The sequence below is a fragment of the Lonchura striata genome, chromosome 12 (assembly GCF_050655825.1).
Source record: "Lonchura striata isolate lonStrDom1 chromosome 12, ASM5065582v1, whole genome shotgun sequence".
Classification (NCBI taxonomy): Eukaryota; Metazoa; Chordata; class Aves; order Passeriformes; family Estrildidae; genus Lonchura; species Lonchura striata.
In genome coordinates, this window is record NC_140714.1 from 17,593,024 (window position 1) to 17,609,957 (window position 16,934).

General features: G+C 37.3%; 2 protein-coding genes across 5 annotated transcripts in view; one reads left to right on the plus strand and one right to left on the minus strand.

Moving 5' to 3' along the window:
• Positions 1-16,934, minus strand: part of CENPP (centromere protein P) — a 114,109-nt gene that overhangs the window by 84,059 nt on the left and 13,116 nt on the right. The gene's annotated exons all lie outside the window — the stretch shown is intronic.
• OGN (osteoglycin) lies at positions 4,109-16,437 on the plus strand. The gene is made up of 7 exons (XM_021529200.2): positions 4,109-4,302; positions 4,930-5,180; positions 9,970-10,054; positions 12,050-12,208; positions 12,736-12,938; positions 13,506-13,601; positions 13,905-16,437. Exons 2-7 carry the CDS (start codon positions 5,013-5,015, stop codon positions 14,073-14,075), a joined length of 882 nt encoding a protein of 293 aa, XP_021384875.1. The 5' UTR covers positions 4,109-4,302; positions 4,930-5,012; the 3' UTR covers positions 14,076-16,437.

Sequence of the window (16,934 nt, forward strand, 5' to 3'; positions counted from 1 at the left end):
TCAAGCCAGCAAAGAAACCAGGAGATTGCTCCTGCTTCCGTGATACTTTTAGTTCCCAGAATAAATGCAACTCCATCATCATTACTGGCATTAAACTGCCTTAAAACACCCACTACCAGGACCTTAAAAAAAAGCAGAAAGGAATGAAGGCATCTGAGAAGTTTCATATCATGCATTTATGCAGCAGCAAAGAGTTAAAAGTAGTTTTAGAGAGTGGAATTAATCCCATATAAATATCAAAAGAAAAGGCCTGTGTTTTAGAAAATAAAACTTGTGTAGAGAACCATTCCAAAATGTTATTTCTTTTAGGTTAAGAAAGGAGAAAATACAAACAGAACCATCGAGTTCAGTTCTAACATCACTTAATGTTTTTGCCCTTTAACAGTCAATCTCTCACTGCTTGCAGATTATTATGTACATGTTACCAGCCTGGTGCAATAACTGTCTTTTCCTCCATAAAACCTTTTCTATTATAATTACTCCCATCCAGAACAGCTGGTCAATATTGTGAGGTCTTTAAATCATACTCCACACAAGTTATGCCAAGGAACCTCCAAAATGTTACTTTCCACATGAAGCAGAAATATCACACACAAAAGAAAATCCAGCATTGTGCCCAGGTCTAGAAATAGCCAAGAATCTTTAAAAGCTTTCCTAATTTGTCCTCATCTCATTTTTTTTCTACACAGATGTCTGGCCAAGAGAAGACACTGACTGTGAGCATTCTGTGTAAGGGATTCCCAGCACCACCATAAGCACAGGTCAGCTGAGCAATAATCCATAGTACTTTTTTTCAAGAACATTTATATATAGTAAAACTCAGAAATGGCAGAAGTTGCCAGTATCATCCTTTAGAGATTGTAATACACGATGAAAGCCAAGGTGTTTGAGCAGCTGCAAAATACACTTCCTCCGTCTAAACATAGAACAAGCCTGAGTGATTGAAAAGAATCTCAGCTTTGGTTTATTTCATAAGAAATATCTTGGAGCAACTTTATGGGACTCTCCCTAGTGCTGCCTCACAGCCTTATTAACCCCTGCACCCCTATGTTTTTTCCTCCCCATTTTTCTTTATCCAGTGGTCTGCCTCCCATTTCATGATCTCAAGTCTTTATGTAGGCAGTGCCAGCTCCTGCCCCTTTTAATTCCTACAGGCACCTGGAGAAGTCATTTCCAACCTGTCCTGCACAGATGAAAGTCTACCCCACTCTGTATTGACATATAAACTAAATACTAGATTCTTTCCCAGATGCTGAAGATTTAGTCATCAACATGTATTGTTTGGGTAGTTACCCTCATTTCTGTCTTGATCTCCTATGTTTTTTTCTACCTCTGTCATCCACACCCATCCAACTTCTCACTTTTTCATTCCTGTTATTTGTTGTCTAACATGACAGAAGAAAACCTTGGGGAACCAATTTTACACCTATTCTGTATGCAACCCTTTTCACCTAAAGCTAAGTTTTCCTGATATCAGAATGCAGAGACCAGAACTCAATCCCATTAATCTGGCTTGGGTTCTATCCACTACAAGAAAAGAAGTCTTGTGGTTCATTTACACCTTCAGCTACAACTTAATATCCTTACAAAATGACAGGGAAATGACTACTGTTCAAATTTAAGCCACAATTCCCTGTCAACAAAATTAGGAAAAATAACCTTTTAAAATGCCTAACAATCCAGCTGAAAGTATTTCATTGGGAAATCAGTCAGAGCAAATGAGATATCATGGGGGAAAAAAAAAAAACCACACCATGGACACATTATTAAGGTCCTCTTCAAAAACTGGAGCTCAATGAGTTAACAACACAGCAGGCTTAGGTTTCCAGGAAAGAAAGCGCCTTCCAATTATATCAATCCTTGTAACAAGAGTCCAAGCAAAAGACACTTATACATCCAATTTCTAAGCACTAACAGTGCCCAGAAAGCATTCTCTGCTCGTCAGGGTATTTCCTGTCAGCTCCCCTACTGCCAATGCATATGAACCACATATTTCATCTCACATGATTTGGATATTGTGGTTATTTCTAGTCACTCTGAGTTGAAGGAAGCAATACTTCCCCTTCCTTGTTTGCAGTCACCTGTACCACCCTCATCCTTGTGCTGATCTGAGCATCTGGTACATGTTCAGATAAAAACTGTTTTTATCTGACATTATTTGCTGATATATTTTCTTCTTTCATGACAATGCCGACAAACTATGGAATAAGGTTACTATTTTATTTGGCACTGTGAGCTACTCCTTGATGGCATCATGCCAAAAAAACTACTTAACATCTCCCTCTTTGAATGTATTTGTAAGGAAGTATTAATGAGCTTCTGAGAAGTGCCTCTATTACAGTGAGTACACACGCGACAACCTTTTTGTGATAAGCTAGAACCAAAATCTTGTGACCCTGATGAACACAGACTTTTCACATTTTGTGCAGAAGCTGTTCCTGAAGTTGTCTGAAAATTCAGAGCCTCTTCTCTTGCAGATCAAAACAAATGTTTCCTTGAATGAAGACTACCTACATTTTCAAGGCCTCATTTATCCATTAGTTTTCCCCCATTTTAAAAAGCCGTCATATGTAAGTAAAAGATAAAACTATTCCTAAGACCGTCTATGTAGCTGTGAAATCTAGGATTTCAGTACTTACAAAATAAATTATCATAACACTATAATAAATATATTTACTATTTTATATCTTGCTTTCAGCTTCAAAATATTAACCTTTTTTTTTTTTTTTTTCCCTTAGAATAGTTATCCTTTGATTACATTCAAGCACTGGAAACATTTGGATGCCCCAGAGACAGAGGAAATCCTAATATGGATGTTTGGCAGATGGGTGGCAGCTGGAAAGGGTAAGTACAAAGCAGAGCTATGTCATTACTTCCCAGACATGCACGAAGGCAGGAGGGATGCTAAGATGGCACTGACAGTGCAGTTTAACCACTTCCAAACTCCTGGTGTCATTGTTCCAGCAGAGTAGCATCCAATGGGATTCAGGGCCCAATTTCCATTATTACTGAGCCTCTTTCCTCACATGTCCATTTTATCATCATGGTATTATCCTAGAGCAAGCTTCAAGTCCAAACTATCACACTGTTAAATCTGCATATGAACAAAGCTACAAACATTTTTATAAAATCCAAATGAGTTCAGAAACTGGTGGTATTATAAACCCAAAAAGATTTTAGACAGCAACTGGCTGTAGTCATTCTTCAGATTTCCTACAGATATTTGGCTGCTAAACAAGGCAGCATTTAAAAGAAAACTTAACCAAAAGGTCCAGTTTATCATCAGTATTAATCTAGGAAAAAAAAAAAAAAGAAAAAAGGTATAACAATAAAAGAGAAATGTAAATCTGGATATATTCCCACTAAATTTTATTGCTACATACTTTTTAAAGACTTGAGAAAGCTACTCTATAAACTTTCAAAGTGGGTCTGTCTCCCATTTGTGCTGACTGCCAAAAATTCATAATGAGGAAAAGGATGGGGGAGGAAGAAATGCATTACAAATCTAGAAAATTGCTGCTCATAGTTCAGATGGAAATTCTACACCTGGACAGTGCTCACTGAGTTATCTGTAAAACTGAATCAGAACTTTATTCAAAGAAAGTATTTTTTGTGAAATCCATTTTTCAACAAACTGTCTAATAAGTCAGTTAATGAAGGATTTAGACATTGATTGTCTGAATATCTCAACACAAACACAAGAAATTCCAAAAAATGTTTTTCCAGAAGTCCTCAGACTGAAAAGTTTCCATTTCATAGATAAGTAAAATTTCTCTAAACATGTAATAAAACATTTTACTATTCACAAAATGTGACTAATACAACAGACGTGTGTTTTGGCTCTACCTCTGTCTCAGAAAGCAGCTGCTTTGTCTCTAGGCTGAAGCATTTCACAAAATGGATAACACATGCATTATTAGAGACCTCCAGTTTGCACAATTAATATTTGATTTACAGAAAGAGCCTTAGCAGATATAAAGAGCACATCATCACAAAGCAGAAAGCTGCCATTTTTACAAGGAGCACCAAAAGTAGGATGAGCTACACAGGCTTAGCATTTGCAAATGTTATGCAGAGTACAACCCCCTGCTCCAGGATATTACCTCTCACTCTGGGAGAGAATGCTGGCAAAGCATTTTTACCCCATGGAAAGCACTTCTCAGACTGTCAAACTTTAAGAGAGTATTCAGTTCAACAATTTGGATGTAATGCATAACTTGAACCTAAAATACACTGACAAAAGAGTAACTATAGATAAGGATATCAGGTTTTTCAGTGAAGAGCTTGGAATCTGCTAAAAAGGTAGGTGGACTTTTTTCCTAAAAGTAGATTAATTTAGAGCTTAAATAAAACTACAGTAAAGAGGAGAAAAATGCTGTGCAAAGATTTATTTTTAAAAATAGTACATGCATATTTGCAATGTTTCAAAGATCATGCTTTCAGCCTCTTCCAGTTTCCTACCTGAAAAGTGCCCAACCTGTATAATATTCTGAGGGTATTAAGTAATCTTCTCTTGTTTAGTTTCACATGTAAAGTAAAAGACAATGAGAGGCTTTTGTTATAGAATATTTAGATTTGAAAACTCTTATTTTGACAATAAAAATGCATTTGAAGCTCACATATTTTAATAACTTAATCTATATCTATACCAAATATTTAATAGCAACCAAATCATCTTGCTTTTAACAAAAAATAACAGACTGAGAAACAAACAAATGCAATTAAGAGAATATTTTCCTTATTTGTTATAAAATCTTTATTATTTCCCAGTTTCTTCTTATGTTAGGAATAGGCTTTATAAAGTTAGAGTCTAATTAAAGGATACCAAGAGTTAAAAGTTGTTCCATGTTCCTTATGTATTAGAAACTACTGCCAACAAGTACTCTAGGCTTTAAATATCGTTTTGACAGATTGCATTTTCATTTCCAGTCCCAAAGAAAGTGTTCTCCAGAGTCCAGGCACGAGCAGATCTTTCAGATCACTGAAAACCACGTACATCGTTCTGGGCAAGAATGGAGATTTTGCAGGCTACTTTTTTTTTGTTTGTGTTTGTACCTTTGGTTAATCCAGCACCACCTCTAAAGCAAGAATCACTCCAGTTTTATGAGTATGATACAGATGTTTCCATGAGAAGCCTCACCCAACAAGATTATGAAATGCAATCCAAGGATATAAGAAAGGTATTTTATTTCTATTTTCCTTTTAATATTCTTAACTAAAATAAGCATTATATGAAAAAGGTGCTATGTGCATGCATGCGAGTTTTATGGAAAAGTCCTAAAATAAGAGGGAAACATACGAGTTCAGACACAGGGAAAGCCACTCAAACTAAAACCACAAAAAAAAAAAAAAATTACTCTTGCTACAGTCTGAGTAAGCCACAGAAGGCAGGCTTGCACAAATAAGGCTAAAGCATAATTTTAACTCTGCTGTTCTTATGTGCCTGCAATCATAAGAGTTTCAAGAACCAGATATATTAATTATTAGCTCAACAGTTTTAACTATGTTGTATTAACTCAGTGAGTTTGCTTAAGAACAAGTGATTTTTTTTTTTAACTATCAAAGTAATAATTGGACCTCCCCCCCCCCCCCCTTTTTATTGAACATAATCTGCCAGTATAAATCACAGTTCCTCTTTTGACCTGCCAAATGATCAAGTCTCTTGCCTCAGTTTTTCAGAGATGGGTGGTTTAGGTTTTTTTACAGCTCAACAGTCCAGCAGCCCTGAACTTCTATAAAATGTCCAGTGCTGGAGGAGTCACTTATGCATTAACAATTTGAGGGGCTTAATAAAGAGAATATTTCCCCTACATCTCAGGGCACTCACTAGCATCTCCAAACAGAATGTTTTTGTTGGGTGCTCCACATTCCTGCCTCTGAATTTCAATACAACAGCAGAAGACACAAAGCCATGGGAGAATTAAGTGAAGCGCCACAACCTCAGCTGCCAGGGACAAACATCACACCCCCATTTAGACTCAACCAGTACACACCAATAGAGAAGAAGACACAACACTGCTCAGGAAGAAAAAACAGCAGCAATTGTCCCAAGAGTAGTTGCCAAGGAAAATACCACAGATCCCAACCAAATGGTAACAGCCCAGTATGAAAAGCTCAAGGAGGTCTTCATTAATATTAACTGTACTTGTTACAATAACTTAGCCTGATAACCAAGAAAAATAAACCAGCAAAAGATAGTAAGTAAAAAATTGCAGTCCAAATACAGAAAAATCCCTTTTGTATACCTTTTTACTATTTCCCAAATCTAATTAAATTACAGATCTCCACTGTTGATTAAAACAATCAACTACATATTTATAGCAAATAAATGTCTAAGGTATTTTTAAATCTGACATCTGCCACAGTGATGAAGTAACATGTTTTCATAAATCCATGAAAAAGAGACTATATAAATGACTCATAACTAATTGGCGACAATCCACTCAGAAGTAAGTCTATAAAAAAATACTAAACCTGTTAACTTTAACCAGCTAGGCACAGCATCAGATGACACTGATCAATAAGTTGCTTGCAGAAGATTGCTGCTGCTTCAGTAAAGGAACAAGGAGTATACCTACATGGAAATTATTCCAACAGATGTGCCACAGATAAATCAAAGCCCTCCTGACATTGCTATAAGATGGAGGTCTCCTGAAGGCCAACAGTTCTGCTTAGGATAATTCTAGGAATGTAGTCAGTCATTATTTCCATCAGATCAGGTCTCTATTGACATGTCTTCATTGCAAAATAATAAATGAGTTCCTTATGTGCAACAGCTTCGTTGATACAAGTGCCACTGTTCCCAGTTTACATCATGGGGTGCACAAACAGATCTCCCATTCATTTATTGCACCAATTTTACTCCCCAAATAGTCCAAGTATTAACTGGAACTGAAATGCATGCCAAATGTTTCCTCAAGCATGCCCAGTCAGAAATCTGTCTTGCATATAAATTTAACTCCTTACTGTATGCTTGAACACACCATTAGACTTCTACTAAAAACATCACAAGAAATTTATTACTATGATTATTTGAAACCACAGTCACACCAGTCTTGAATAAAATTTTAGCAATTTAAAGCACAAAACCTTAATTTCCACAAGAGAACAGAACCACTTAATTACATGCTGTCTCACATCTGGACTAACTAATTTTGTTGAATATAAACTACCAGACCTTTGTGTTATAAGATGAATAAATTATTTTGCAGAAATTTGAAGATGGTTAGAGTATTTAGATGTAAAGTGTTAATGCATCTGTGCAGTACAATGGAAGAGGCAGGTGGAATTTAATGATGATAATACCGTGATGATCAAACGTGAGTAGGCCAATATTCCTTCAGTGCATTCTTTACATATGCAAGTAATGAACTTGTGGTTATAATCCAAACAGTCTTCTGCTCTGATACTCCATAGTGAAGAATTTTTATGTCTGATAAGCAAATATTTTTTAATTTTAGGAATTTAATGGTATTCTGCAAATTACCAGTTTTAATTTTAATGACATTTCCCACTGTCAGAGATTAGCACTACATTGCATTCTGCTAAGAAGTTCCATCAAAGATTTGATGGCTTAAGTAGGAGATTGCTAGAAACCTTCACCTGGGACAGATAAGCTGTGCCAGCAAATGTTATTAATTGTCCCTCAGGAGCCAAACCAGCTATAGCCATACAAGTCTACTTGTTCCATGAGCAGTCCACACACTCAGAAGTCTCTACTGGCACAGATACCTCAAGCTCCACATCTTCATGTGCCTAATCAACCTATCTTTGTGAGACAACTTCTGCAGAAAGCTTCTGGGAGATTTGCTGTTTGCTGGAGTGTAGCTGGTAAACTGACACCCCCAGCTTCCCTCCACCCAGCATTCTGGCCAAACTGCTGCCAGAATCCTACTAAGAACCTTAAACTTCCTGAGTGAGAACCCAAAAACTTCACTAAGACAAACCAAGCTAGCCCAAACCAGAGCCAGAGCCTGGAGAGGCAGACACAGGGGAGAGCCAAGAGACAGATGAGTCACAGGCTAAAAAGGGGTCAAAATGACAGAGGCTGGCCAAGATATTTGTTTCTCAGGTTTTATGTCAAGGGGTTTGTTTTGCAGAATAAAAAAAATGCCCACAGTAAAGTATATGCAAGCAACTAAATATCAAATAAAACATAGTACCAGAAGGAGCTTGAAAGCTCTCACCTGCACACTGCACTTGCAGATGAACCACCTGTGTGCCTGAAGGAGGGGACAGTGGGGGGATTAAGAAAACTAAAAAGGGTTGTCAGCACTCCCAGTGTGCAAGCAGCTCTTCCACAGAGCACTCCTACCAGAGCTGATCCTTAAGTATGTTTAAAGCAAAACATCTTCCACATCTCATAAAGATCTTTCCTGCATGTGCTTCCAATAGCCACACAAACCAAAAAACATATTGGCTTGCTCTGTCCTACAAATATTCCCCATAAAAAACCCCCAAAAAAACCCCCAAAAAAACCCAAACAAATGATGCAAGCCAAAAACAACTACCACAGTCAAACTGATATCCCTTAATGTTACTGCATGCAAATCACAGTATAAGAAACTGTATCTATACTGTAAATACAGTAATAGGTAATTCTCAAAAATTCCTCCAGTATCCAGTGAAAACCTGACTGCTGTTCCTTGCATCACAAGAGGTCACAAGAACACCCTGCAGTTTTATAGGCTGGGGACAGTGTGGCTGGACAGTGCACAGGCAGAAAGGGACCTGGGGGCATTGGTCAGCAGCTGGCTGAAAACGAGCCAGCAGTGTGCCCTGGTGGCCAAGAAGGCCAATGGCTCCTGGCCTGTGTCAGGAATGGTGAGGCCAGCAGGAGCAGGGAGGTCATTCTCCCCCTGCACTCAGCACTGGGGAGGCCACACCTCGTGTGCTGTGTCCAGTTCTGGGCCCTCCGTTTGGGAAGGATGTTGAGATGCTCGAGCACATCCAGAGGAGGCAACAAGGCTGGAGAGGGGCTGGGAACACAAACTCTGTGAGGAACGACTGAGGGAGCTGGGGGTGTTTAGCCTGGAGAAAAGGAGACTCAGGGGTGGCCTCATCATTCTACAACTTCCTGAAAGTTGGCTGTCGTTATGTGGGGTCTCTTTCTGCAGGCAGCACTGACAGAACCAGAGGACACAGTCTTAGGCTGCGCCAAGGGAAATTTAGGTTGGATATTAGAAAAAGGTTTTTTACAGAATGGGTGATAAGGCAGTGGAGTCACCATCCCTGGATGTGTTTAAAAAAGATTGGATGTGGCACTCGGTGCCATGGTATAATTGAAGTGTTAGGGCTGGACTCAGTCTTGAAGGTCTCTTCCAACCTGGTGATTCTGTGTGAAGAGGTCCTTTCTGTAAGCAGTCCACACCTTAAAACAGACTAACATACAGATCATAGAAACAAATTACTCAATTTCAGCTAATACCTGCAAGGAATGTGTTTATAAACTAAGTTGTCCTGCAATTGAAAAGATGCAATGACTGTCTCCAGGAGGAATTCAGAATAACTTTAAATGCAAGGACATCTCAGTCATTTTACTGAGATTATTTGGGTACAACACAAAATACTACTCATACTCACAAGAATTCTATTGAGTTTTGCATTATATCCAAAATCTTGATCTTCAAAACTGTTTGCAAATACCCTCTACTTAGATACTCCTTCCCAACACCTAGACTATATTTTCTATTTCTATTTCATGTCTACTCTCCTTTCCTGAAGAACTTCAGTTTTCTAAGAAGTACTGGCAGCACCTTCCCTTCTTGCCTTTTAAAGTGAATAGTTCACATGTAAAAGTAACAACGCATCACATTAGTCAGCCAACCTATAAAAGCATTTTAAAAATTAAGTGCCATAGGTAGGTATATTGTAGGAAGCTCACTTTAAAAAATGTTATTTCAATTGTAATGCTCTGTGGCTTTTTGTCTGCAGTTTGTATTTTAAAACGACATTGTTTTTTTCACAAAGGATGGAACAAATGTTTCTCCTGACACTACCCTAATGCTGCAAAGAGATGACAGCCAACTCGATGTCCCACCAACAAAGGACACAAGTAAGTTAACTGACATGAATATTGCGATGTCCAAGATATCCAAAAGAATATATTTTACCATAGAAATCTAAAGTGCAAAGGATAACAGAATTATCCTTCTGTTAAGACTACAGAATTAATCTTTTAGTTTATTAATATCTTTCATATCTCCCATGGAAAACCTTGTAACTTCTGATGGAGCAGGCTGAAAAATTTAAAGGATCCTCAGGGAAACTCTGAATACACAAAGCACAGCTTGTAAGCATCTCCACAGACTTGTCCAGTCATATTTGCCATTGAGATGTACCCAAGTTAAATAAGTTAGACAAGACAACAAAGAAAAACAAAATACATCCCCCAGTAAGTTCCACAGTTTAACCAAGTGATGATGAAACACTGTGTGCTTAAATTATTTCAACAGATTTATTTGAACATTTGGCTATTCTCAAAGTTTACATCTGATGATCAGGGAGGCCAATGTTTAAAATACATCAGGAACATTCTTCACTTGCCAAAGCTTCCTACAGGCTCTGGGTACATTTGTCCAGGTTTCTCCTAACAAGCCCCAGTGATCTCTGCACATGAAAATGACAAAGTTTTTCTGCCAAACAGAGCAGTGAGAAAAAGAGACACTTATTTTGTGTGTCTGTGATATAAACTTCCAAAAATAACCAATGATTCAGCAAGACCAGTGGACTGTCAATGTCTACCAAAGTGCTAATTCAAGGTTAATTATTGTCAAAAAGCACCTGTCAACAAGCCCCCATCCAAAGCTGAGCAAGTCGCCAAGATCATCAGAGCTTCTAGACAGACAAGCATAAAAACTATTGCCTTTTTAACAGTGACAACATTGTTTGACATTTTCCATTTCCTACACAAACATATGAAAACAAGGCACTAAAAAAAAAAAAAACCACCAAATAGGGCAGAACTCTGTAGCCTAAAAATTATGATATTCACAAAGCTAAACCTCAAAATCCTCATTTTATTCTCTGAAGTGCTGCTGTAAGAAAAAGAATTACCGTTACATGCTGGCTTCCCAGTATTGACCAGCTGCTTTTCTAACTCCTCACTGGTTGTACAGGGTCCTGTTTTGCTGTGTAGTGACAACTACTCCATGGAATGACCCTACTGTCTGCACTGCATTCACTGCAGGGTGGAAGCCAAGCAAAACTTTCAAAATATAGAAAACACAGCACAAGACACAGCAGTAGTGATGAAACAGGATTCAAAGCCACATTCATTATATGTATTTGAATATTGTTGGCAGAAAAGATTAGAGCAACACAGAGGTTACTGATACTTTGCTACTGGACTAGGACAAGCTAGAAAGGTCTCAAACTACATTACAAAAAGTTTCTCTCTCTACTTAAAACAACAGCTGTGAAAATCTAAGTATAAAACTCATAGAGATTATGCATAGGGCTCTGAGCGATCTGGTCTAGTGGAAGATGTCCCTATCTGTGGCAAAGGGGTTGGAATGAGATAATCTTTAATGTCCCTTCCAACCTAAACCATATATGAAATATAAACATAATTGCTGGAGTTTTTAGTAAAAGGTTTAGACAAAATAGTGGCTAGGAATAACACAGGATATTGTGTGACCTGCCAGAAATACTCCAATGCACTTACAGTACCAAATACATGCACTGCCAGGTGTTTCTCCTTGTGGGTTTGGTTCCAGATGTGATATTTAATGTGGTCACAAACTTGCAGCTGTCACATCACCATACTCTTCGCCAACTACAGATTTAAACTGAATTCAAGTCGATTAATAGCATTTCACATGCTCAGGTAAGAACAGAGATCATACTCGGGGAAATCACACACAATAAAAAAACCAAAAAAACCCAAAACAGTTGAGAACATAAATCTTCTCAGAACTTGAGGCAAATAGAACTTTTAAAAACCTAACAACAGGAAATCTTAAAAGACACTAGAGAAAACTCTATTTTGAGTAATCAAGCTTAAGTGAGTTGAGTATGCTGTAACTGTGTGCTCTGCCCTTGCTGGCAGACCTGCCCACGTGTTTGCTGTGCGTGTGCCTGAGCGGCTCCGTGTACTGCGAGGAGATCGACATCGAGGCCGTGCCCCCCCTGCCCAAGGAAACCGCTTATCTCTATGCTCGGTTCAACAAGATCAAAAGGATTGCAGCCTCGGACTTTGCCGACATTAGTAAGTGACACCCCAATTTCCATCTCTGCTTTAGAATACAAAATGGAAAGGCACAATGGACACACATTTTGGACCCTGTAAACATCTTAATACTCCCAAAAAATCAGGCAAAAAGCAAATGGCTAAAAATAAAATTCAGTTCTGCATCCAAGCCAGTCTTAAATGACCAGGCATTATTTTTCCTACAAATACCCTAGGGACAGGTCTGCCAGCTATCTTACTCCACAGCATGGCAAATTCTTTGAATATCTGAAATTATGCTATCTCTAAGACCAAAAGAAGGATCTAGAGTATTTCTTTAAGATAAAAATAAGGATCCAGAGGTTTTGAGTATTTCCCTTTTTTAATTTTTCAATTTAAGACCAGGAAAAAAATCTAGATGTCAATTTTAATAGTATTTGCATTTGTAGATCACAATTTAGATGCTGCAGCCAACAGTATAACATTTAGCATATACAGCCATACACATTTCACATGCCATGTAATTATAAAGTTAATACTTAGATTTAAATTTCTTTTGTGTAAAGCTACCTTAAGAAGAATTGATTTTAGTGGAAATAGGATAGAAGAAATAGAAGATGGAGCCTTTTCAAAGCTTCTGCTGTTGGAAGAACTTTCTCTTGCTGAAAATCGACTTGTAAAACTTCCTGTTCTACCTCCCAAACTAACAACATTTAATGCAAATCAAAACAGAATCAAGAGCAGAGGAATCAAAGCAAATGCTTTCAAGGTAAGGAAAAACCCAATAATCTAGGTAATCAAAGTAACCAAAATTAGTAACCTAACTATTCAGTGAGCCACCAAATTCTGTGTTTTTTGTACTCTAAGAAGCAAACTATGATGCAGCATCTTTTGCTTTGCTTTTAAGGCACACTGGAATATCAGTCATTTGTGCACTCATTCCCTCATGTCCTCCATATAGAAAATAATTTTCTATTAAATCTCTCACCTGCTTGCTTTCTCTCTTAACATGTAAAGAAAAAATATTCAAAAATTGATGGCTCAATTAGAGTTCTGAGAACTTGAACAGAAATACTAATAAACAATATACATACAGTAATTTATAGTGGTCTCAGCTTTTATAACCAACATGACACTGAAATTTCCCAAACACAGAATGTCTGTTCTATGAATTTCTTGATATAATAGTATTCAACATTCACAGCAAAATAATGGCTTTTGTTACATCAGTTTACAGGCTATGTGATCAGAAAAAATTACTGACGTCTTGTAACAGGCATGAGTTCCTTAATCTCAAGTAATACGAACATCAGTAACCTCTCTTTCTGTTTAATAGAAGCTGACAAATTTGGCCTACCTCTACTTAGGACACAACGCACTGGAATCTGTCCCGCTGAACTTACCGGAGAGTCTGCGCATTCTTCACCTTCAGGTATTCCCAAAGGATTTCCTTAACGTTCTCTTAGGAAACACCCCAGAAGTTATACCTTCAATCAAACATGCTCTATTTGAAAACAGTTCCTGCTACAGTTTTCCACTGCACCTCTGAATAAAACAATTTACCATATCAATGCGTTCGGCCACAACCATCCAGATGTTCAGAGGCTGCTAATTCCCATGCAAGGATTTATTACTGGTTTCTGTACATCAGTGATAGGAAATGGCAAAACGAAGCTCTAATCTTTTATGAACAATGCAGGTATGCATTTATTTATGAAAATGTTTTGGTTTGCAGTACAACAACATCACCACCATCACGGATGACACGTTCTGCAAGTCCAACAACACGCGCTACATCCGCACGCGGATGGACGAGATAAGGATGGAGGGCAACCCCATCGTCCTGGCCAAGCACGTCAACGCCTTCTCCTGCCTGAGGATGCTGCCCGTGGGAACGTACTACTAGCACTGCTCATGCCACCCCACATGCCAGAGCCAGGCATGCTAACAAGGATCACTCTGTTTACAAGTTCATATCCTCTCCCTTACTAATGCTCTTTTCTCTGCATACCCAGGACCTTCTGCTATGTTGCACCGTTCTCCTCTGAAATAACCATTTCAAACCAGTCACTTTAATAGCTATGGTGTCCCTCATGCTTTCAGAATCTTTTCTGCTAATGAAAGTGTAAAAATATATATATGCACACACATTATCTCAACTTTTATTTCACCACATACTCTTTAGATAAAATCACACAAATCTGTTTCTTCTCATTCTTTACCAGCACTTAGAACAAACAGCACATTTTACTTTCAAATAAATGCAAGATTTTCTTTGAGCAAACCAAAGAGGAAAAATACTTCTGAATTCTAATCCCACTCTTTTAATCTCGAGTGAAATCTTTTCAGTTGACCTTCAGAAGTGTATTGGATGAAGATGCAGATGAAAAAAAGTTATGTTTAGAAACAGAACTTCTCAAAGCTTAAATTCATTAACATTTCCTTAAAAATTTGATTTGTGGTAAATGAAAATAACTCCTATTTAGGTTTAGTACACCAAGCAACATAGTTGTAACTTTGCAAAGATGTTTTAGATTTCCTTCTACTATTCTGCTTTGAAAATAACATGTTTTATTTTTACACAATGTATTTTTAAGTGAAATATATCTGTTTTGCTGTGCTGTTCTCACAAGAGCTGTTTTTGCAACCCCAGCTTCCTATTTTAAAACGGTCTACATACAGCATAACAGACTCAAATACCTTTGTTATTAACTAATGATGTAGAGCAAGCCTTGGTTCCACAGCTTCTCCTGACACGAAATGTGACAATATAGTTAGGAGCAAAGCTGAATTCATGTGTTTACCTTTAAATAAAGTATGATTTCATCTAGATGTCAGACCAAAAAAAGAATCACCCTTCTACAACAATACTGTTGATCATTAGGGAAAAATCAAATCAGACTTTGAAATTACAAAGAAAAGTTGATTCCATCATTAATCTGAAATCAGACGTAACTTCAAGCATTTCACTCAACTACTTGAACCTCTGCAGCATATTAAAAACAGAAATTGCCATGTGCAGGCCTCGACACTCAGTTCTCTAAAACTGGCCATCACTGATAAGGATGCCTGAGGATGCTGCCTCACAATGTTTTTAATTCCACAACTGCACATTTCTGACATCCAGTTTCTCCAATACCTCCCACAGGTGTAAAGCCTCCAGACAAATGAATGCCAAAGGTGTGCTAGTTACTATTGCCACACCCACTTTGTACTAATTTTGAAGCTAGTATAGATTCCTAATTAGTAGAAACAGTTAAGCATCAAATGCATGATGATGTATCCCTACATCTAAAACATTGATTTTACAAGATTTTTTGTGTTAGTTTTATTTATCTTATTTAGCTAAGCCTTGATTTGTCCTTGTGCTATGGGGAATTGGTGCCCACAATTCTGAACACATATTTTTGCCCTGAACCTGTTACCCAAGAAAAACAGCAACCCCCAATATTTTCCATTTTAAGTTATTTAGTGTAGCAAGAAGGAAATTACATTGTCTTAATTGAGAACTAAAACCAAGTCCAGCAGCAATAATTGGTTTTCATTTTTCCACATAAATAATAAAACTTTGATGTTCCCAGGTTTTTAGCAAAATGTAAAAAACAATTTCAAAGCATGTAAAAATACATTCCAATGTCAAGCCAAATTTCTATTTGGAAAAAATTAAACCCATCAATTCTTTCATGTCTCCTGTGATAAATGCCTAAGATGGAAAAACACAGCTGTAAGTGTAATAATGTTACATAAGCAGCAGCCTCTGATCTTATTCTCATCACAAATCATTGCTACTAAAACTATTTTCAGTAACTCACCAATAAATAAATAAATACCAGTAAATATCATAAAAAATGTGTACACACAAACAAATGTGTATTTTTTGTAATATATACACACATGAAAACATTCTAAAACCTACCACCACATGATTAATTTTACATTAAAATGTTGTATATATTTTTGAAACATATTAATTATCATCAGTAACGCTAATTAATGCTCTTAACACTTTGTGAGCAAACCAAAGTAGACAAGTGGTACCTTCTGAATGTCTTATGCAGGCACCAAGTTCTCTAATGTGTTTTACTTTACTTTCCCCATTCACAGCAAGTTAATCAAAACATGAAGTGAGAAAGGCTTCAGTAGGGAAGATTTCCACCTCCTATTTCTGTGACCAGTACTAGTATCAAGCTGAATGTAAACCATTTTATTTTTTTCCTATCATTCTTTTCTGTTCTGTATTTCCAATAAAACTTGAATTTTTGTTCTTGTTTATTAGTATCAGCTTCAACAACCTGCTCTTCCAGCCATGCCAACAGTTTCAGTTCTTCAGCCTCACAGCAGATTAAGGCTAGAAGGTTATTTGTAGATGCAAATCCATTTTACAGGCATATTTATTATGACAAATATAGAATACAGAATACTTAGTGAACACTCCACTTGCTCCTTCAAAACCTATTTTGAATCGACCTTGAATTGCCATTAATCTCAAAACATTCAATATTACTTCAAGTACTCATCCACTTCTACATTATCCCTTTCTTCTCAAGTACCAAAAGAGAGGAAAAAAAAAACCAACAAACTTCCTTTGGTGTTTTTACAACACACTCAGGAAAGTATCAGTAACTATTTCTACATAGAAGCCTTGGCAATTTTCTTTAAAAAAAAAAAACCAAAACAGATTAATAGAAAAGCTATAAACCCAAGACTCCCCCCCAACACTTTTCTCTCCGAAACAGGGGATTTTAGAGAGCAGGTACGAGGGAAA